The 21208-nt window shown below is 46.9% G+C and overlaps 1 protein-coding gene across 2 annotated transcripts; it reads right to left on the bottom strand.

Moving 5' to 3' along the window:
• Window positions 1-1734: 1734 nt before the first annotated feature.
• SERPING1 (serpin family G member 1) lies at window positions 1735-12270 on the bottom strand. Of its 2 annotated transcripts, XM_081099955.1 has the most exons (8): window positions 12214-12270; window positions 11680-11757; window positions 9344-9824; window positions 7851-7985; window positions 6125-6325; window positions 5791-5930; window positions 3046-3265; window positions 1735-2144 (listed from the first exon to the last, which is right to left on the bottom strand). In XM_081099955.1, exons 2-8 carry the CDS (start codon window positions 11731-11733, stop codon window positions 1891-1893), a joined length of 1485 nt encoding a protein of 494 aa, XP_080956081.1. In that variant the 5' UTR covers window positions 11734-11757; window positions 12214-12270; the 3' UTR covers window positions 1735-1890. The 2 variants fall into 2 exon arrangements, with proteins under 2 accessions (XP_080956081.1, XP_080956082.1); XM_081099956.1 differs by lacking the exon at window positions 12214-12270 and having other exon boundaries at window positions 11680-11796.
• Window positions 12271-21208: the final 8938 nt, after the last annotated feature.

The raw sequence follows: 21208 nt of genomic DNA, 5'->3' as shown, positions 1-21208 counted from the left end.
GAGACCCTATAGGATAGATGCTTGAGAAGTGGCTGTGGACTGACAGCTGAATCCCTCTTGTCATTGTGGGGAGTACACGTACCCATTGGGCTGCTTGTGGTTGTGAACCTGACTGAGTGTGTGACAGCTGGGGGAGAAGGGGAGGGGCCAAGGATGACGGGACCTGCAGCCAGAAGGACTAAACCCAGAATGGCAGTCAGAACGCTGGGTGGACAACACTGTACCAAGGAGAGGGGAAGGGAGGGAGAGGAGACACATACAGTGGGGAAATGGGGGGAGAAGAAAGAAACAGGGACAGGGGACAGACAAAACAATGGGATTAGGAGGGAGAAAGGGAAGGAGGGAGACAGAAGGGCTAAGAATCAGAGCACCGGTGAATCTGTGAGGATAAGCTAGAAGGGAGAAAGACACACCAAGACATCTTTAGAGACGAAAAGAGCGCTGTGTTAAAATCTGTCTTCCCATGGGTCTCCCTCATCAAGCTGTAGGTTTTGAAGGCAGGCACTGTCTTAAGTCATCTTTATGCCCTCTGTGCTTAGCATAGTGCAGACATAAGGGCACTGTATTTGTTGAATACAGAAAATACTAAGAAAAGGCAGAATTTTGCCTTAGCCAGTTTGGCTCAGTGGACAGAGCATCAACCTGAAGACGGAAGGGTCCCGGGTTCGATTCTGATCAAGGGCGGGTACCTCTACGGCAGGCTCCTCCCTGGCCCTGGTCGGGGCTCCTTGCAGGAGGCAACCAATCTGTGTGCTTCTCTCACATGGATATTTCCCTTGTCCTTCCCTCTCTTTTCCACTTTCTCTAAAAATCAATAGAAAAATATCCTTGGGTGAGGATTTAAAAAAAAAAAAGGCAGGATTTTAAGCTAGAAGGGCAGAGACAGAGATAGTGGCTCTGAGCTTAGACTTGAGTCACAGAGACATGCTTTCAAACCTCAGGTCAGCCTTTCCTGACTGCACGACTTTGAGCAAGACTGAGCCCCTCCAAGCTGAGAGCTTACATATCAAGTTGTGGAGGACGAACATCTGTAAAGCTCTCAGCAGACCACCTGTGTAAGCTCCCAACACTGTTAGTTACTGTTATTACTGTTGTCACAGGCCAATAAGTGAGACGGAGACTGGCATAAGTGGATTGCATGAATAGCCTCCAGTGAATGACTTTGCCCTCTAACTCCAGTGCCTGTCTACTTCAACTTCAGGCCTGGCTGTGTGACTCCCTTGCTTTGGCTGATGGCACAATGGTAAATTTGATGCCAGCAGAGACGCAAAGGTGTGAAAAAGACAGCCTGTTTCTGACTCCTTTCTTGCCAACTATCACAGCTGTGTCACAGAGCCCAGGGAAGATCAACCAAGTCCCGGCCAAATCAGTAAGACCACTCAGCCCGAGGCTTGGTCGAAATAATAAATAGTTGTTGCCCTGACCGGTTTGGCTCAGCGGATAGAGCATTGGCCTGCCGACTGAGGGGTCCCAGGTTCGATTCCGGTCAAGGGCATGTACCTTGGTTGTGGGCACATCCCCAATAGGGGGTGTGCAGGAGGCAGCTGATCGATGTTCCTAACTCTCTATTCCTCTCCCTTCCTCTCTGTAAAAAATCAATAAAATATATTAAAAAAAAAAAGTTGTTGTTTGAAGCCAGTCTTTGGGAGTGACTTGTTACAAGGCAGTAGCTAGCTGACACAAGGGCATGGTTACCCTTGTCCTTTAAAATGGAAAGGCAAATGAGAGAGGAAGTCAGGATCTGCCAGGTTTTATTTGTAGAGTCTAGTGAACTTGAACCAGAGAAAGCTGCAAAATGTGGTTTTCAGGCGGGCAGCAGCAGGGAGAGCTGCAACTGGGCAAGCAGAGGCTTGAGGGGTAGGGATTGCCCTAGCCTGGCCCCTGCAGGTCTCAGGCCCTGGGGTCGTACACCCGCCCCATGAAGATAGGGAATCTGTGCTGCTGGTCCCAGAGCAGGAAGAGGAAGGGCTGCTGCACTTCAAAGAGCATTAGACTGCGGGCCACAGAGATCGAGGAGGCTGCAACCGCCTCCACCCCACTCTCCATCAGCTCCAGCGCCGCCTGGTGTTTCATCGCAGAAACCTGGAGGTCCGGGTCCTCTGTCAGCCCGCACAGGTTGAGATCGTAAGCAAAGTCAAAGAATTCTAGGGCATAACCAGAGAAAAAAAATGAGTCAAAGACCAGCACGAAACCCTCAGCTGTCGGAGACATGTGTCCGGAATTTTCTGGGTTGGTCCCAAATCCCAAGACTCTCTTCTTCCTCCCTGTTGCTTATCAAAATATATATCATACCTTCTGGTCCAGTTCCTGGGATCCTCTGCCAGGAGGCCCATCTTCACACCAACTACCACTTTCTCTCAAGTGGTGAGAGGCCTTGCCCCTTCCCCCCCAAACCCTGAAAAATGATGTCATTGCTTCTGTCAACAAGGGCCTTGGAAGTGAGGAACTATATCAGAAAGAGGTCATGTGTTATCAAATGAGGTCATATACTAGGAAACAAGACAATCTATTAGGAGGTCAAGTTCTTGAACAGAATATGAAGCGATGTATCTGGGAGTGAGGTCAAAAGTCAGGAAGTGAGGCCAAAGGTTAGGAAATGAAGTCTCTGTTGCCTCTCCTAAACTCAGAAGCCTCCAGTTACCCTCTTATCCTGAGTGCTTCTTGCACAATCTGTGGGATGGTTGAGTGTTATGAAATGTCTGTGGGGGAAGAGCATCCGTGGTCCACCTACGTCACCTGTCACAGTGTCACAATGAACCATAGTGGAAACAGTCAAGAGAGCTGAAGACCTGGATTGGTGTTCTGGCTCACTTCTACCTAGCTCAAGGGATCTTGGCTAAGTTATGTAAACTTTCTGAGTCATTTCCTCATGATATAATGAGATAATAGCAAATCCCTCTAACTTACAGGATCGAGGGACAACCTGAGATTATAGATATACAAAGTATTCTAGAGAGTGCTAAGTGCATTTTAGGGGCTCCCTCCGTCCTGCCACGCTTTTCTCCTCTGATGATCTAGGAGCAACTCTGAGCTGCCAGGGCTCACCCAGTTTCTCCATGATTAACAACATGTCCTGGTTGCTCTTGAGTTTGAATCGGGGCAGCACCAGGAGAGTGGGCTGGAACTTGATCATCTCCAGCTTCTTCATGATGGCCTTTAAGACAGAGGGGTTGAGAGCCTGCTCCATGTCTTGGAGACTGTGTTTCATGTTCTGGGGTACCATGATCACCATGCTCAGGTTGTGGGAGAGCTGCAGTTGCCCCACCTGGAGGAAAAAAGATGCACCTTATCAGTCTTCCCACCCTCTGGGTCCCAAGGCTGATCTTCAGTCTGCTGTTCCAATCTGTACCATTTCAGCAAACAGCAGCCAGACTCGGGCTTCCAGGTTTTGCCATGAAATGGGGATGCCAGCCAGGTGAACAGTGCTGGTGAGATGCACAAGAATGAGCACAAGTTTCTGATCACACAGGCTGAAGATGACTCTACCACTGATGAGCAATGTACTCCAGGCAAGTGATTTGATCTTTCTGAACCCTGTTCCCTTCCTCTCAAGTGTGCATAGGGTACCACCAGAGTCACCGGGTCAGTCCTTTGAAAGACTTGATGGCTCTGCAGTGCCTACGAGAGTAAGTATAAATCTCTTACTGTGACATTCAAGATTTTGTACAAGCGGGTCCTAGCTTACCTTTCCAGTTTGCCAGTAGAAGGACTTTCACTGATGGCCAGACAAAAATATATAAGAAAAGTGCAGGACTCATGGGTCTAATATAGTGGTTCTCAACCCAGTGTGAATTCACCCTGAGTAGACATTTGGCAATATCTGGAGACATTTTGATTATCACAGCTGGAGGAGGGGGTAGAAGCCAGGGATGATGCTAAATCCTACAATGCCAGGATAGCACCTCATAACAAAGGATTATCCAACCCAAAATGTCAATAGTGCCAAGGGTGACACCTTAGACCAGTGGTTCTCAACCTTCCTAATGCCGCGACCCTTTAATACAGTTCCTCATGTTGTGGTGACCCCCAACCATAGAATTATTTTCGTTGCTACTTCTTAACTGTAATTTTGCTACTGTTATGAATCGTAATGTAAATATCTGATATGCAGGATGTATTTTCATTGTTACAAATTGAACATAATTAAAGCACAGTGATTAATCACAAAACAGTATGTTATTATATATGTGTTTTCCAATGGTCTTAGGTGACCCCTGTGAAAGGGTCATTCGACTCCCAAAGGGTTGCGACCCACAGGTTGAGAACCGCTGCCTTAGACAAATAGGATATAAGAGCATATCATTAAAAGGCCATGTGGTTGAGGTTGAAAGATGGATGAGAAGAATCTAGACTGTGGAATTCAATTGAGCAATGAAGAAATGAACGGAAACCAGGCAATTGTTGGAATTTGAAAATATGGCCCAGAAGCAGCAGGATATAAATTGCTATTGACTGAGGAGCATGGATATGGGGTCCCTGTTGATGGAGGCTTCAACTAGGGTGGGATCATCGGGGCAGTACGCACCCTGTGTATGGATCTGACTAAAACATACCATGTTATGGCCTTGAATTTCCAAGCCAGTAACCTGAACATTCCTGAGCTGGTAACTCTAATCCCCCTAGTTGGATGAATACTCTTTTAAGTCTTAGGAAGATTCAGAATTAAGTATGGAAAGGACAAAGTAAACCGACTTCATAATATTCACACCAGATGGTAAGTTCAGGATAATCTGAAGAAAATCAGACACACTAGTTTTATACTTCTAAGCAAAAAGGTATAGGATAATTTCATTAAGTTTGAGAATGATGTTGAGACGTTGGGGTTAAAATTAATTTACTCTTTAAATTTAATTTTCAGTTCACAGGTGTTTGGAAGATGTGGCCAAGCAAGGTTGTAATTCTGCCCTGTCGGGTATATGGTATACTTCAAAAGAAAATAAAGTATATTTATAAAGTATACCCATAAGCTCGAAGTGCTTATGGGAATATTCATTAACCATATTTGTAACCATGTTTGTAAATGGAACAAATGGTTTATAGAAGTGTAATCTGTTAGAAGTGACTTGATTAAAGAATAATCTTTGAGCTGACACCTGAATGAGCAGAAGGCACAGTTATGTGAAAATCTGAGTGAAATGGGACGAGGCAGAGGGAAGGCTAAGGCCCGCTCCCAAGGTGGAAACAAGCCCGCGTGTTCCAGAACACAACCTTTACTTCTCAGCCTGGAACTGAGTCCTGGGTGTCTCCTACTGTTTTCTATCTAATAGGTCTGTGTCTTGATGTCCTAACAAGGCACATCTGATCACTGGGCATGAGACATTTTATTAATTAAAATCCTCTGGGCTCCATGTTTTCTGTCTTTCCTCCTTCTCCATCCACTGAAATGATACTCTTCAAATTCTGCTAAGGAACTTAAGCCATTAAACACATGTGCGCACACATACCACATGTATACACATACAGCTATACCTATACATGTGCACACATATATGCATGCTGCACATGCATGCATACATCAGATGCACAGGACAGAAACACGACTCACTTTTTGTCATTTGATGGAGTAGAGATGAATGAAGAAACTTTAGAATCCTGCTTTCCAGCCTAAAATATACAATGCCTGCCTCGGCCAAGGCTGGAGAAAGAAGAAAGAGAAAAGGTAGGGTGGAGTACAGATGGAAAAAGTAGAAATTAGTAAGGGTGCACCCCAAACAAATGGGGCCATAGCAGAAAAGAAATCAGGACACACAGGAGGCACTGAAACAGGAGTAGGAAGAGGCAAGGACTGACCTTGGCCTTCAACATAGGGTCAGTGAAATGGGCCACCGGGTACTTCTTGCTGGTCATCATGGGCACTTTTATCGTTGAGGATTTCAAGTAAAAGGGCTCCCTCCTGGTTTTTTTGTGATCAAATGGTGTCTTCCACTTGGCTAGAGGGAAGAGAGAGGGGGCCAGTTACTCTAATACAGGTGGGGAAAGGATATAGAGCTGAAGTCCCGGTTAGCCAAGGGTAAGACAGGTACAATGGGATCCAGTCATGGAATGTGGGGTTTGGTGGGCTTGGAAGCCAGGAGGGGAGGAAGGAGTCAGGATGGGAAGATGACCTGGTCCAGGGCCCCCTTACCACTTAGATAGATCGCATTGAGGAGGACAAGGCGGGTGTCAGAGGGCAGGCTGTCTAGAAGAGAGTTGATCTTGTGGTTGGTGTTCTCCGCCACCCAGGTGTTGATGAGCTCCAGGTTGGCATCACTGTCATTTCCCAGGGTTCTGGGGCTGCCATACAGGTACTGAGAGGCGTTCATAAATGCGTCCCTTATAGCCAGGTCTGGTGGGGGATATAGGTCAAGAGAAGGAGGCATGAGTCCCCTGAACACTCTCCCCGCTTCTAAGAGCAAGCTTAGAGAGGGGGGGGGTGTTTTCTGTCGCTCTTTGTGCTCACTCCAATGAACACAGCATGTTGGAGCAGGGGTCCAGGCCACTCCTCGTACAGATGTGACATTGAGGCCTAAAGAAGGCAAATCCTGAACTTGGAGCAGAACTCATCCCAGGCCCCCCCTGCCTCGCTTGCCATGTGAGCATGGCTGGCAAGGTAATTTGGAACTTCCGTTTACCTGTATTTCCCTCCCTTCTTTTCTTAATTCAAGAGGCAATAGAGTCTGCTTCCCAGCCTCAGCAAAAGTTTGTAATAAGACTTCCTGGCTTTGGCTCTCCAAAGCCCAGATCCACTAAAGAAAACAGTATCTGAAAGAGGAACTTTTCCTGGACTGAACAACTGATATTGAATGCAGTTGTATTTACCACCAACCCAGCAAAACAGAGGATCAAGTTGATTTATAGTAAATAAGTAAATACAATGTTACTCAAATGCCGTATTTTCCCATATCTAAAAAGAGGGTGTTCTCCCCCTCCCCACTTTGTTTTTCTGTATTTTCTCAGTTTCTACGATGAATAAGTATTGTTTTCATCAGTTAAAAAAAAAAAAGCCAGAGTGTTACCCTGGCCCATGTGGCTCAGTTGGTTGGGTGCCATCCCTGTGCACCGAAAGGTTGCTGGTTCGATTCCTGGTCAGAGCACATGCCCAGGTTGTGGGCTCAATCCCTGGTAGGGGGCATGCAGGAGGCAGCCCATTGATGTTTCTCACATCAATGTTTTTCTCTCTCTTTCCCTTTACCCTCCTCTCTCTGTAAAAAAAAAACCCACACAAGTAAAGAGAGGGTCAGACTACATCTATAATTTTCAAACTTTCTCAAGCAGCAGAGCTGTGTTTTCAAATAATGTCATGTCTGAAGCCCACAATATAAAAGGGTTGTGATTGAGGCTGGGCATGAGCTTAGAGCCCAGTTGGCTCTATGTCCCTCTCACAGGAAGTGGCACCCCCACCCCACTCTGCCTCCCTGATCCCTACTCCCTCCATGACTTCTGAAGGAGCTGTGCAGAACCCTAGGGCTCTGTGGACCAAACCTTGAAGAAAAAATGCATTTGATCATGTTGGAAGTGTATTGCTCTTATTACCTACTTATTCATCTAACACATGTAAATGACAACAAATTCATAGAATATTAAAAAAGTGCAAAGACTAGAGGGCCCAAGATTCCCCTGACCCAGATTAACAAACATCTTTTGCCTATTTTATGTCTACAGCTCTCTAGTCCTATCTATTCATGAACTCTTATTCTAAACGGAGTTGATGAATGCAAATGACTTACCCAAAATCTCATCATGGGGACTCTGTGTGCTGAAGCCCTCACCTGCTCTGCAGTCCATCCTGGATGCTCTAGCTCTAACATTCCCACTGTCCTTTACCCCAGTGCTGGGTCCCCTTCAGCAGCCATCCCCTCCCCGGCACTCACCTGGGCTGTGGAAGATCTGGGAGACTGAAGTGAAGCCTTTGGACGCGAAGGCCTTCAGGGCCTGGTGGACACAGCTGAAGTCCTCAGGGTAGGAGAGGACGGTCTTCAGGTTTTCCTTGGTGCTGTTCCCGGCCCCTACAACAAAAAGCAGAGGTGAAGGCCAACTGCAGGAGGTGCGGGGGAGCCACTATCAGGACCACTTTAGAGGGACCAGCTGGAAGGGGGGTCATTGCTAGGAGGGGATCACATATCATCAGAGCTGGAAGCATGGTTTCAGGAGACAGGACATATATCAGAAAGAGAGAGGTCGGGGAATTATGAGTAATCATGATCAGCCTTCTCCAGGACTGCAAATACTCTCCTCCCCTATTTTCTACCTAATTTTTATCCCACTCATCATTCAAAGCCTGGTGCCTGTTCTACATGAACTAGTATTTAGTTGGTTTAGGTTTATAAGGGTTCACCATATAGGCAGGGATACTAGATGACTATTAAGAGGAGAGTAGCTCAGTTGGTTAGAGTGTTATCCTGATATGCCAAGGTCGTGGGTTTGACTCCAGGTTGGGGTGTGCACGGGAGGCAACTGATCAATGTATTTCTCTCACATCGATGCTTCTCTCTCTCTCTCCCTTCCTCTCTCTCTAAAATCAATTAAACAAAGAAAAAAGAAATTAACCAAAACCCATCAACTGAAATGTGCCTTCCAGGGGGCACTTGGCAGTGTCCGAAAATACTCTGGTGTCATAACTGGAGGGATGCTACTGGCATCTACTGGGTAGAGGTTAGGGGGTGTTAGGATTCTGGGATTCCAGAGGAAAAGTTCTTATATATGCTCACTCTGTCTCTAGAAGCCTTCCTGGAATTTCCCCCTTAGAGTGACAGTTCCGTCCGCACTGCTTATAGTAATTTATTTGTGTCACTCCTGGCGTAATTCACCTGTAGCACTTGAGAGTAATCCTTCAGGAAGGCAGAGGGATTAGCATTTTTTGACCTCCCATCAAGCTAGGCACTGGGCTATCTACTTAATTTTAGGAGGTAAATACAACTCTCTCTATTTTACACACGAGGACTCAGGCTCAGAGATGTTCAGTGATCTGCCCAAGGTCACACAGTTAGGAAATCCCAGAATCCTAAAACCCCAAACCTCTACCCACTAGATGCCAGTAGCATCCCCCCATTATCACGATTCTACTCTACTTTTATCTCTTATGGTTTCATCTCTCTTATTGTCTGAACTTGAATCATAATTAATGTCTGGGACCTTGTTTTATATGTTCTTGTATAGTCCATAGGGTTTTTATAAGCAATAGTGCCTATGAAATCATTGTTACATGAAAGAATAAATGAACGTTCAAGAATAAAAACATTACACCCCCCCTCCATTGCAACCCATTTTTATAGCTTCCTCACTGAGGCATAGCTTTGTAGGTATCTGTGTTGGGGATCTCATGGGAGAGTCCGACATATAACCCAGAGAGAACTCAGTTTCTTACCAAGCAGGACCTGAGTGAGCAGGCTGGCGATGCTGAAAGGCGAGAAGATCATATTGGTCTCGGCCTTCTTCACTGACGAGAAGGCGTGGTAGAGCTTCACGGAGAAATCCATCAAAGCCTCCCCCAATATGGTCTCCGCTGAAGGATTCTCCAAGTCAGGGCAGTAAGTCTCGGGCTCTGGGCAGGGCGGCCCAGTAGTGGGCAGGGTAGTTGGGTCAATAGGTTGAGTGGTTGACTGGAAGCAGGGCTGGGAGGTGGGGAGCAAAGTGCTATTGGCTCTTAGGATAGTTGAGTTGGTTGTTGGCATGGTGGAGGAACCCACGGTGGGCTGAATGGATTGAATCTCGGGGATCTCTTTCTCTGAGCTGTTTTCGTTGATTTCATCCATCTTCTCTGAGATGTTTTCATTGATTTCATCCATCTGGTTCTTTGAATCCGTGAGGCTGAGGCTGGTACCATTAGGATTTGAGGAGGCTCTAACCTGTGGTTCAAGAAAAACTGTGTCTCATTTTTCTATGAGGCACAGTCCCCTCAAACACTGAAAGCGGGAAGAGAAGGTGGGGATGTGGACAATATTCTGTACCCAAGATAATTTCTGAAAAGGCCTGGTGGGTGAGGGACCTGCCCCAGAGCCGTGGCTACGGATTCCTCCAGAGTAGGGGGCAAGGCAGCGATGGGTGGGGTGTGGGCAGGGATTTCTCTGCAGAAGATGCAGAGCAGGCAGGGGACGCTGTCACCGCTGACCAATTACTGCCACATAAGAAGCTGTTTCCCAAACTTTAGAGCTGAGTGTCAGCAGCCACTTATCTGTGTTCTTGAAATAAATAAATATATCTGCCTGTCTTGGCTCACCTGCCTACCCAGGATAGACATTTGAGCTTGTGGCCTTTGCTTTAGAACAGTGGTTTTTTAAATTGTGGATTGCAACCCATTAGTGCAGCGGTTCTCAACCTGTGGGTCGCGACTCCTTTGGCGGTCGAACGACCCTTTCACAGGGGTCGCCTAAGACCATCCTGCATATCAGATATTTACATTACGATTCATAACAGTAGCAACATTACAGTAGCAATGAAAATAATTTTATTGTTGGGTCACAACATGAGGAACTGTATTTAAAGGACCAGAAGGTTGAGAACCACTGCATTAGTGGGTATTGAAAACAACCGGCATCCCAAAAGGAAGGAAGGAAGAAAGGGAGGGGGTGGGGGTGAGAATAGTATAGACCAGTGGCTCTCAATCAGAGACCACTTTGACCCCAGAGGACCTGTGGCAATGTCTAGAGCAGTGGTTCTCAACCTTCTGGCCCTTTAAATACAGTTCCTCATGTTATGACCCAACCGTAAAATTATTTTCGTTGCTACTTCATAACTGTCATGTTGCTACTGTTATGAATCGTCATGTAAATATCTGATATGCAGGATGGTCTTAGGCGACCCCTGTGAAAGGTCGTTCGACCGCCAAAGGGGTCACGACCCACAGGTTGAGAACCGCTGGTCTAGAGGCACCTTTGGTTGTCATATGGGAGAGAAGAGGATGGGGGGAGAGCGGAGATGCTACTGGCATCTAGTGGGGGAGGCCAGGCTTAGGGCACAACATCCTACGATGCATAAGACAGCCCCTCATACCCAGGAATTAACCAGCCTCAAATGCTGTTTCTTCTGGGTTGAGAAGCCATGTACTTATTATCCCCATTTCACTGATACAAGAAACTGATGCTGAGACTAAGTAACTGGCCCAGGGTCTCGCAGAAGCTGGAGGAAAAACTAGGAGGCAAGCCTCAGTCTGATTCCGGGGCGCTGAGCATCACTACATCACCTGCTGAATCTCAAAGGACCCTGCGGGTGCCACCTTCCACACACAGGAACACACAGGCCGGAGTAAGCACCCACCTTGCTTTCCCTTGACCTCCCAGACCACTGGGACCTCTCACTGATTAACACCCATCCAGGTGTGTCTGCTACCACTCGCTTTCACAGGCCCAGCCTCCGGAGAACCTGTGTCTCTGCTGCAAACCCAAAGCTCAGTGTCCACAACAACCCATGTTTTTACATCGCAAAATGCTGTCCATTTCCTTGCCCGGCTTGGTCCTCCTTTATTCTCCACTTTATAAATTAGAGCAGGAGGGAAGTGACTTGCTCAGGGCCACCAGGCTGGTGCCTAGCGGGTCAGGTTTCGAACCTGTGTCCCTCTGAGTCTCCAGCTCTTTCCTGTCTCTCTATGAATGGAGCTGCAAGGATCACATTGTATGATCCCAAGAGGAGCTCTCCTCATTCTCCTGGGCCTGAAGGGTTAATCCTAGGCACCCCTCCACTCCCATCCCACGAAGGGCCACTCACCCCAGCCAGCAGCAACAGCAGCAGGAGGGTCAGCGGGGTCAACCTGGAGGCCATCTGGGAGGCAATGTCAGCCTGGACCTGCGGAGCCAGCCAGCGTCAGGGCCAGCTTCGAGGCGTGGGGCCCACCCCTGGGCCCGCCCCCATTCCATTCCGGGGGCCCTTCCCCGCCACCTTCTTCCAGGCTCCTCCCTCTGTTTTGTTTTTCCCAAAACCGCTTCCCTTTCCCGGCACCGGCTGGCTCAGCCTCCTCCTCCCTGCCCCCAGCCTCCCCCCAGGCTCAGGTCTCCGTCCATCTGTTCCATCCTGGGGGTCCTGCTTTAGCCAAACAATGAGGCCAGAGGCTGGGGAAGGAGGGGAGGTCCAGAGGGGGCTGCCCAAGAGGGGAGGAGGAGGGGGAGGCAGAAGCCTCTAGGTCTAGGGGGAACCAGGTCTGTAGAGACTGCAGAGATAAAAGGGGGGGAGGGGCAGGAACTTGGGGAGGAGAAAAGGGAGATGAGAAGACCCCCTCCCAACGCCCCCTCCCAAGAACCAAACCTGCTTCCCAACTCGTGGTCACCGGGCAGCTTTAGTGCAGACTGAGTGGCTAGTCCCACGGGGTCAGGGAGGGTGGGGTGTGTATGTGTGTGGGGGGGTCGATCTTCGCTATTGGCTGGCCCAGGTCACAGCCCAGTTACAAATTAAGGATGATTGATCGCTGGTGTGAGTTCCCGTAAATCACAATGGGAGGGGTCCCTTGGTGGGCTTTGGGGGCTGGAGCAGGGATTTAGCCGGAAGCCCCTGGGGAGTGGAAGTGGGGACGCTTGGATGCAGCTCTGAGCTTTACAGAAGGAAGCTCAGCCCCTCCACCTTCGTGGGTCACGATAGAAGCAGCACAGACACAGATTGCTCCACAGTTTACAGGCAAGCAGAGTTGCTCATCTCAGCTGATCTTCCAAGTAACCCTTTGGAAACTGGCCCCTTTGTGACCATTTGATCGTTAAGTCATTGAGCTTATTTGCTAAATCGGGCAACCGTGCCTCCTCTGAAAAAACAAGGCCCTCTTCGGTGACCTGATACCGCTCACATGTTCTATGACTGTCTCACGGCTGGGCCTGGCAGGAACGTTGGCTGTTAGCACCAGAAGTGCTTCTCTAAGGAACTGACAGGGACAGAAACGGGAGAGAATATTTATATGTCATGTTGGGGGGCGGGGGAGGGGCTTGGAAAAGACCTATGAAGACTCTGCACCTGCTTTGCCGCAACTTCATTTCCTGTGGCCACTTGGGAACCTCCTACATGGTGGGGAAGTTCCTTCACATCAGTGCCAGAAATAAAATGGAGTCACTCTAGTCAAGCTGCTGAATTACTAAGATCAAGAAGGCTGAGGCATGAGTCTACTCTCATTGTAACTAACCTGGGGACTTAAACTTTTGAATTTGCCAGTCCTATGTCAATGTCTGAATATACACCAAACCTCTGATTGCCCCCCAAGAGGACTCATGTGTCTAGACCACCTGGCATCCATCATCCTGACTGCCTGACATCTGACTGATAGCCATCCTGGACCAATCCTAGGGCTAAGAGTGCAGGATTGGTTATTTTCAAGAAGGCTCTTTTTACTCTAAGAACGCTTAACTGCTCTTTCTTCTTTGGAACACTTCTGGGTTTTTGTCTACCTGTGTTGCCGGTGTGCAAACTCAAAGGCCCTTGAATAAATCTTTATCTTTTATTTCTAGCCAAAGCCTCCAGACCCTTTTTGAGTTCATATGACACATGGTTGGAGCAGCTGCACACACAATATCACTTCTCTATCCCAGGACCCAACCGAGATCACAACCTACTTCTTTGATCTCACACTGAGATACATTTGGGTTGACCCCCTAACTGCACACTGGTTCCAACTGAGGGCCTCGAAGGCACATTGAGCTTGTGAGTTCTGGGAAGTAGGTCAGCCAAACAAAAAGGTGGTGGTGGAAAACAACCTCACTCATCCTCTCCTTAATTCTCATGACACCTATGAAGTGGTGCTAATATTAACCCCACCTTAAATGAGAGAGAGAGAGAGAGAGAGAGAGAGAGAGAGAGACACTCAGGGAATAAACTGACTCAGCCAACATAGTTAGTAAGTGACAGGGCCAAAATATGGACCGAGTCTTTTGACCTATGCATTACTGGCATACACCAAGGCTAGCCTGAAGCAGGCCGGGGACTGAGCATCCTCTGCCCAGCTGCAGGAGTCTGATGCTCTGTGGACCAGAGTCTCAGGGTGGACAAGGCCCGGTGGAGAGGTTTCCCAGCCTGGGGGTCTACTTCCTTCAGCCATCTCAGCTCTCCGGCCAAAGCCATCCCTGTCCTCTGCACGTTCAGCGCTATGTGTGCTCTGTGGAGACTTTCCTGCCTGAAGAGCTGGAGCTGAAGCGGAAGCTCTCCCTGACTTTTCCCCAACAGAATGGCCAGAGGTTGACTTAATTGCGGTGTTTGGAGAATTCCTCCCTAGCGTGGGTGTGGGTGTTCAGTCAGTCAGCTTAGGGCTGTGACTTCGGTCCTTCCCCCAGCCCTGGGGGCAGGTCTAGGTTGTCTGTGCCATGAGAACCTTCTCTTCCGGTGAGTGAGGAGGGATGAGGCCACAGGGACGTCTTCCCCCATGTTTTATGTGTACATGGCTTCTCCCCGCTGTGGGTTTTCTGGTATTGGATGAAGTTCAAGTTCTCACTAACGCTCTTTCTGAACTCAGAACATTTTATCAGGTTTTTCTCCCAGGCAGGTCCTCAGATACTAAAGGTTCCCATTGCTATGGGTGAACACTTTCTCACAATCAATATACCTATACTTTCTCCTCTGAAGAAAAATTATACAAAAACTTGGAAACAAGGCAGAAGGATCAGGGTTAGCTGATTCTCACAACACAGTCATTCAAGTGATAATTTTCTCAGTTCTCTCACAGAAAGGACTCAACTCGTACCACTCTAGATGCAGAAAGATGCTGACTGATTACAAAGGATGCCTTGGGCATTAGGGGTCCATCCTCTTTTCAGAATACCATTCAAGGGGAAAAAAATTTCCTTGACTTCTTACAGGTGTACGGTTTCAATTAAATAAGATGAAGAAATTCTAGAGCTCTGCTGTACAATATTGCACCTTTGGTCCACAATAATGTGTAATTAAAATCTGTTCAAAGGATAAGTCTCATGTTGTGTTCTCATGGAGATAAAATAAAATAGTCCCTTTTCTTTTAATCTTCCCTCAGTCTTCTGGTAGGAGATGGGTGGGAATGAGAGACAAAGACAGGAATTAGATCCAAATAATTGTTCAGACACAAACACCCAGAACCTCAAACTCACAATGTATTTGAAGATCCTGGAAGGCCAAGGAATACAGAACTTTTCTGGGTAGACAGAAACAAGGGATGAGTCTTTACAGGTGTTTTAATGGGCTCATTTCTTTCGTTCTAAGGAATTTTTATATTACTATGTCAAAGTTGTCACTGCAATATCACGTATATATTTTGTAAAAATTTTCAGACAACCCAGACATTTATAAAATGAAAAGAGATTGCAGATACAACTGCTGGTAACACTTGTAAGTGTAGGGGACGGCTATAGGGTTAAGCCTTGGACTGACCTGTCGGCAAAGCCACAAACAAGTTCCAGCTTAGAGGGCAAAGCCCTCTTAATATAATTAGGCTTGACCTTATGGCTCCCTAGATCCTATTTGGGTAGCTAATGGGCTATGGGAGGTGCAGCAAGTACTGCCAAAACAAGTGAAACTCACAAGAACATTGTAACTATGGTGACCACTACCTTGTTTACCTCTGGCTATAAAATAAAGGCTCAGCTGGCTGTCTGGTTCCCTCTCTGTGGCCTTAGCCAGGCACAGAAGACCTAGGCCCAGCTTATTCTCTATGTCTGTCTTTTCTAAATCCTGCGCTGCACCCCCTCAGGCTCACCGAACCCTTGGCTGAGCTGGCCCGGCACAGTGTGTTTTTCCAGATTTCCTCTTTGTGGATGAAAATACATAATTTTATACATCTTTCCCAAACACATAATTATTACTCTTCCATATTCCTTTTCTTAATTAAGTGTCAGGGCATTGTTCTATCTCATTCTTCCTAACAGCTGCATAGTAGTCCATGTGTGGTTGGTATCACAACCTGTTTCTTTGATGTCACACTGAGATCCATTTGGGGGGACCCCAGGCCCCTAGCTGCACACTGGTTCCAAAAGGCTCGCTCTTGTCTGCCGGCTCTTATATTTCTCGCTCAGCCGCTTACCTGGCTTCCCTGCCACATTTCTGTCTTTGACCTTTGCCTCCGACTCTCTGTTGCCACCTCTTTGGCTAGAAAACCCAGGTTTGGACTATTTACTCAGCTGTGAATTTAGGCCTCTTCAGATGGTAAGTTCTTGTTTAGAATTTTGTTTTGAGATTCTATAGCTATACCTATATCTATATCTATCTTTATCTGCTATCTATCTATCTGTCTATCTATAAGAAAGACAAAGGTAAGCATTTATTCTAGTAAGGTCTTCAACTAATTGGGGTGAGGCCCATCCACATTATAGAGGGCAATCTGCTTTATTCACTGTCCATTGATTTATACATGTACGTGTATATATGGATGTACACACACACACACACACACACACACACACACCTGTTGGTTCTGTTTTTCTGGATAACCCTAATACAGACCTAAACTGAAGGCTCACTATTATGTGCTGCTTTGACAGCTGGTAAAACGAGGAGAGATGTGAATGGCTCAACTTCAAGTCCCTCCCCACTCTGCTTCCTCAGATCAGATCCTGGAGCCAAATAACTCTCCTTATCAAGGAGACCAGGCAGAGTTCCTACTTACTCTGAGTAGTGGGTTTCGGAATTACTCAAACAAGTCAACCACATAGTACATCCTCCCATGGGAACCAGGGGGCACCGCATCCTCTTTGTACTAGAAACGCCGAGCCCCCGAGCCCCTGGTTGCTCGCTCTGTTCCTGAGTGCAACCCCGGGTGGCCCTGTGTGGCATGTGATGTCCTCCCCTTCAGGATGGGAGCATATGTGAGCAATCACCAGCTGTTATCTTATCCATCCAGTGTTAGGTGCCATGGGTTCAGCCATCCCCCTAACTATAAGGCAGGAATCCTTCCCTCAGCAATGGGACAAATAAGAGATGTTTAAAACAAAAAGTTACTATTCCATCAAATTCTCCCAACACCTGGGGTTGTCATGTAAACTTTTAGCCAATCTATTAATGTCTCATTATGGCCTTAATTTTTATTTCGTTGATTACTCATGAGATTGAGCACTTCTTCATGCGTCTTGTCTTGTCTATTTGTATTTTTCTTTGGTAGCGTTCTGATGAAAACAAAATGCAGTTCTGCTTAGCTCCTCTGGGGAGCTGACTCCCCAGGACGCAGGGCTTGGCAAGAGCAGGCTGCGGGCCAAGTCCTGACTCTCTGGGCAGGTCAAAGGCCATGGGGCAGGGATGGCTCATCCCCTTCCTGGGAGTGTGCCGGAGGAGCCCAGGTGCCCTGAAGGACCCAGAATGAGTAGGAATTCCAATTTTGGCTCCTTGAGGCATTCTATTCCTAGACCTCAGTCATCTGTAAAATGAATGGCTTTCATATTTGCTTTATCTCACACACCCCTATACTATATGTTCTTTCATATTTGTATTGGACTGAATTGTGTCCCCCAAAATTCGTATGTTGAAGCCTTAATCTGCAGCTTGTATCTGGAGAGAGAGCTTTTAGGAGGTAATTAAGTTTAACTCAGGTCCTAAGGGTGGGACCCTGATCCAATAGGACTTGGCTTTACATAGAGAGAGAAGAGAGAGAGAGAGAGAGAGAGAGAGAGAGAGAGACCCGCAGATACACACTCCGTGTGAGGACACAAAGTGAAGAGGCCAAGGGCGTCTGCAAGCCAGGAAGAGGGACCGTCCCAGAACACTATGCTGGCATCCTGATCTCAGCGTTCCAGCCTCTACAACGGTAAGAAGATAACTTTCTATTATTTAAATCACCCAGTCGATGGCATTTTGCTGTGGTGGCTCGAGCTGACTACTACAATATTGTTTAATGGACTTGTTTTGTTTACTTGAATTGATATCAGAGAGGGAGAGAGAGAAACATCAATGATAAGAGGAAATCATTGATTGTCTGCCTCCTGCACGCCCCGCACTGGGAATCAAGTCTTCAACCTGCGCATGTGCACTCCTGGTTCATAGGTCAACGTTCAATCACTGAGCCACGTCAGCTGGGCAGTAAAATGTAATTTTTAATCGAAGAAGGGGCCACCCAAGATAAAAGTGACCAGGGCCCCGGAAAGTCAGAATGCAGCCTGGAATGAAGGTACCTATGAAATAGACGCCACGAGGATTTCAGTACCAGAGAAGAGAGTCTATAGAGTCCTACTGAATTGAAATAGAGAAGGGCTACATCTTAATAAATTGACAACCAAATTTGTCATTTGATTAAACTGTTAGTTCAGATAAAACTTGTATTACTTTTCCTGCTTGTATACTGTTTTCCATACGATTGCTTTCATACACATTATTTAGCAAAGTTCAGGTTTCAGAGTGCTTTCGCTTCATAAATTTAGGCTCTGCTATGTTGGACTTTTTTGTTCAGTCAAACTTATGATATTATGAAAACAAAACAAAAAGAAATATGCTGAACAAAGCTATCAGATTTAAGTTCAGCCTCCTAACTTAGTCATTCTAACATGATTATTTGATTTGGGGTGGTTGCCCTGGTGCTGCTCCAGTCTGAGCTTTGTGTGAGCTACCTCCAGGCTATGGTCTGAGCAAGCAGGAGATACACTCTGATCTGCATTAAATCAGAAAAATGTCCTTTTGGCTGTGTCTAAAGGGCAGGACCCACTTCAGATTCTCCAAGGAGCCAGCTACAAAAAGCCTAGGACACTGCTGTCTTGCAGGCAGCACTGAAGTAGATCTTCATCCAATTTCAATATCAAGGGCATTCCTACTGGTTGAGACCCATATGGGGAGAACTTAATGGGACCTTCTCAGCAAATGGAATCATACGAGTCCTCTGTAGGGAGTGATTCTGAAGGAGTCCTTTCCTGGAATCAGTCTACCTGAAGAAAAAATTTGCATACAATAATATGCATAAATAGATATGTATATGTGTATCTTTGTGCTTGGGAGAGTGTCATAGTGTAAACCAGGAACAGCCTTCTCTTTATGGATAATCCCATAATAAAACTCAGAAACCAAGACAAAAGGAATTGGTTTCCAGGGATCTGAGCTTTGCTGCCCATACAAGTGTTGATTCATTTTTATGCTTTTTATGATTTCCACATTAGCAGAAGTTTTCATACTTTCTATGTTTTTTTAAATAACTCACATTTTTATTACTAAAAATAGAAAATTTGAGTACATTTAGAAAAATAGAAAAAGTAGAAATTGCTATTAATCTTGTGCATTAAATAAGCAAGCAATGGTATCCCAATTATTTTCTTGATTATTAATGAGATTAAATACTTTGTATTTATTTTAGTAGTTACGTTTTCTCTTTGATCAAATGTTCATGTCCTTTGCCTTTGTAGTACTTATTATAGTGGCTTTGTTTTTCATATCAGGTTATAGAATGTCTTTATGTAAAATATAATTTAAAAGGAAATGGGGTTTATAGTGAAAAATTTTCCTTCCCTTCCCATACATAGTCACCTAGTTACCCTCCCCAGGGGCCATCACAAGATCTTGTATCTTCCAGACATGCTGCAGGCATATGAAGGTGAATATTGTATTACTAAAGGCCTGATGCACGAAATTTATGCAAGAGTAGGCCTTCCTTCCCCTGGCTGCCGGCACCGGCTTCCCTCGGGCAGCTGGGACCCGGGCTTCCCTCCGGCCTCCGGCTTCGTCCAGAAGGACATCCGGTTTATTACCCTTTTATTACTACTAGATTATTATTACCCTTTTATTATTATAGATGATTATACAATCACTTATTGTCCAAATATCAATTCATTACTCCTTACACCCATTGTTAAGAGCCCCATTTTACAGATAAGGAAATGGAGGCACAGATAGGCTAAGTAATTTGCCCAAGGTTTTTCAGATAATAGTCAAGCTGGGATTGAATCCTGATTATTTGTACCTGGGAGTTATAATTTTCAAAGTTCCTCCACTTCTGTGAGCTTAGCCTCACTGTGGTCCTGGGAAGGAGGTGGGAGGTTCCACAGCCCACCCTAGGCCATGCTGCACTGGGGGCCCAGGTGGGACTAGAATCCAGGTTCTCCTTGGAGCTCTTTCTGGCACACACACACACACACACAGGTCTGCATTGTGTAAGGACAAGGCCATGCACGTGGGCCTCCCAGCTGTATGGGCGGTTAGAGTCCATCCCAGGATGGGCGGCTGGGTTAGATCCATGACTAAATTCAATTCACTTTGGGGATGTGGGGTTTCTGGATGAGAAGGAAGGCGCGCCGCAGAACGTTGGACAGACTTTGCTCCACATTATGGAACTGCTTTCAGTTTCCACAGGCCCTGTGACCACACCTCTTCTCACTCTGTTCTCTCTTCTGGGAACACACTCAATCCCATGTTCTTACTCTAGCGAACTCCCCATGTGTTGCAATGCACTTGGGTTTTTATGTCTTCCAGGAAACCTTGCCCCTCTCTGAGGTTGCATCAGGTGACCCCTACTCCAGGCTCCCGCAGCACAAGGTGGCTCCCTATATCCTCCCGCGTACCACTTTGCATTAAAAACGCAGGGGCCGAATTCTTTCCCTCAAGGGCAAGGACCCCACTTTCTCCTCACGCTGTTCCCTAAAGGTCAGGGCCCTGCGACACTCAGTAGTAAATGCATGTTAACTGAGACGAATGACCAGAGGTAGGGTGAAACGCCCGGGTTCCCTCATCTCTACCTAGATTGTGGCCAGTGTCCAATTCATTTCTGGCATGTAGAGGAAGCCGAGTTAAAGTTTACTGAATCGAACAATTAATCGTTCTGCAAATACATCGTACATCTGCCCAGAAAAGCAATTCGGTTCCAAGGCACTTAGATAAAAACCCCGTGAGGTGGTGGGCACAGAACTCAAAATAGGAGTTCAAAGCATGCTCATTTCCTCCTCAGCTGGACTGTAAGCGGTGGGGGCAAGGAAAGTGGGTTCAATCCTCCCAAGGGGTCTCATTATTACTAGGGCATTCTTCCCCAGATGCTGCTCCGTGCCCAGAGACTGCTCTTCTAAGGTGGCGTCAGCTCCAGGCTGGGAATGGGTCTCTGCTCTTAACGCCCCCGGCCCCTTGGGGAGGCACACAGTAGGCCCGCAGGTTGTAATAGATCGGTGGTAAAATAAGGGAGGTTCCTGAAGTCCGTCTTGGGGCCGCCCCCACCCACTGTTTTCCCAATCGACACATAGCAGGCACTTAACTAAATATTAAATCTAATAAAGGACCCAAAGCAAGAGCGAATGGCTCCAACAGCGCCCCTTGCGGCGCTCTTCACCACGCCGTCACCAGCGAGAACCGACCCTCAGTTGCGCCATCGCAGGCTAGACCGCACAAAGGATCTCAACTGCCTGGGCAG

Source organism: Myotis nattereri (assembly GCF_964212035.1).
Source record: "Myotis nattereri genome assembly, chromosome: 9".
Classification (NCBI taxonomy): Eukaryota; Metazoa; Chordata; class Mammalia; order Chiroptera; family Vespertilionidae; genus Myotis; species Myotis nattereri.
The sequence above is the reverse complement of the archived record's forward strand: the minus strand, read 5'-3'. Positions and strand labels throughout refer to the sequence as shown.

Bases quoted from the DNA above. Each gene is read 5' to 3' on its own strand.
- SERPING1 (XM_081099955.1), bottom strand. From the start codon at position 11,733: ATGGCCTCCAGGTTGACCCCGCTGACCCTCCTGCTGCTGTTGCTGCTG. The intron at 5,931-6,124 runs GTAAGGGGGCCC...TCTTCCCTCTAG, and splicing joins CAATGCGATCTATCTAAGTG to CCAAGTGGAAGACACCATTT. The intron at 2,145-3,045 runs GTGAGCCCTGGC...GTTATGCCCTAG, and splicing joins GTTAATCATGGAGAAACTGG to AATTCTTTGACTTTGCTTAC.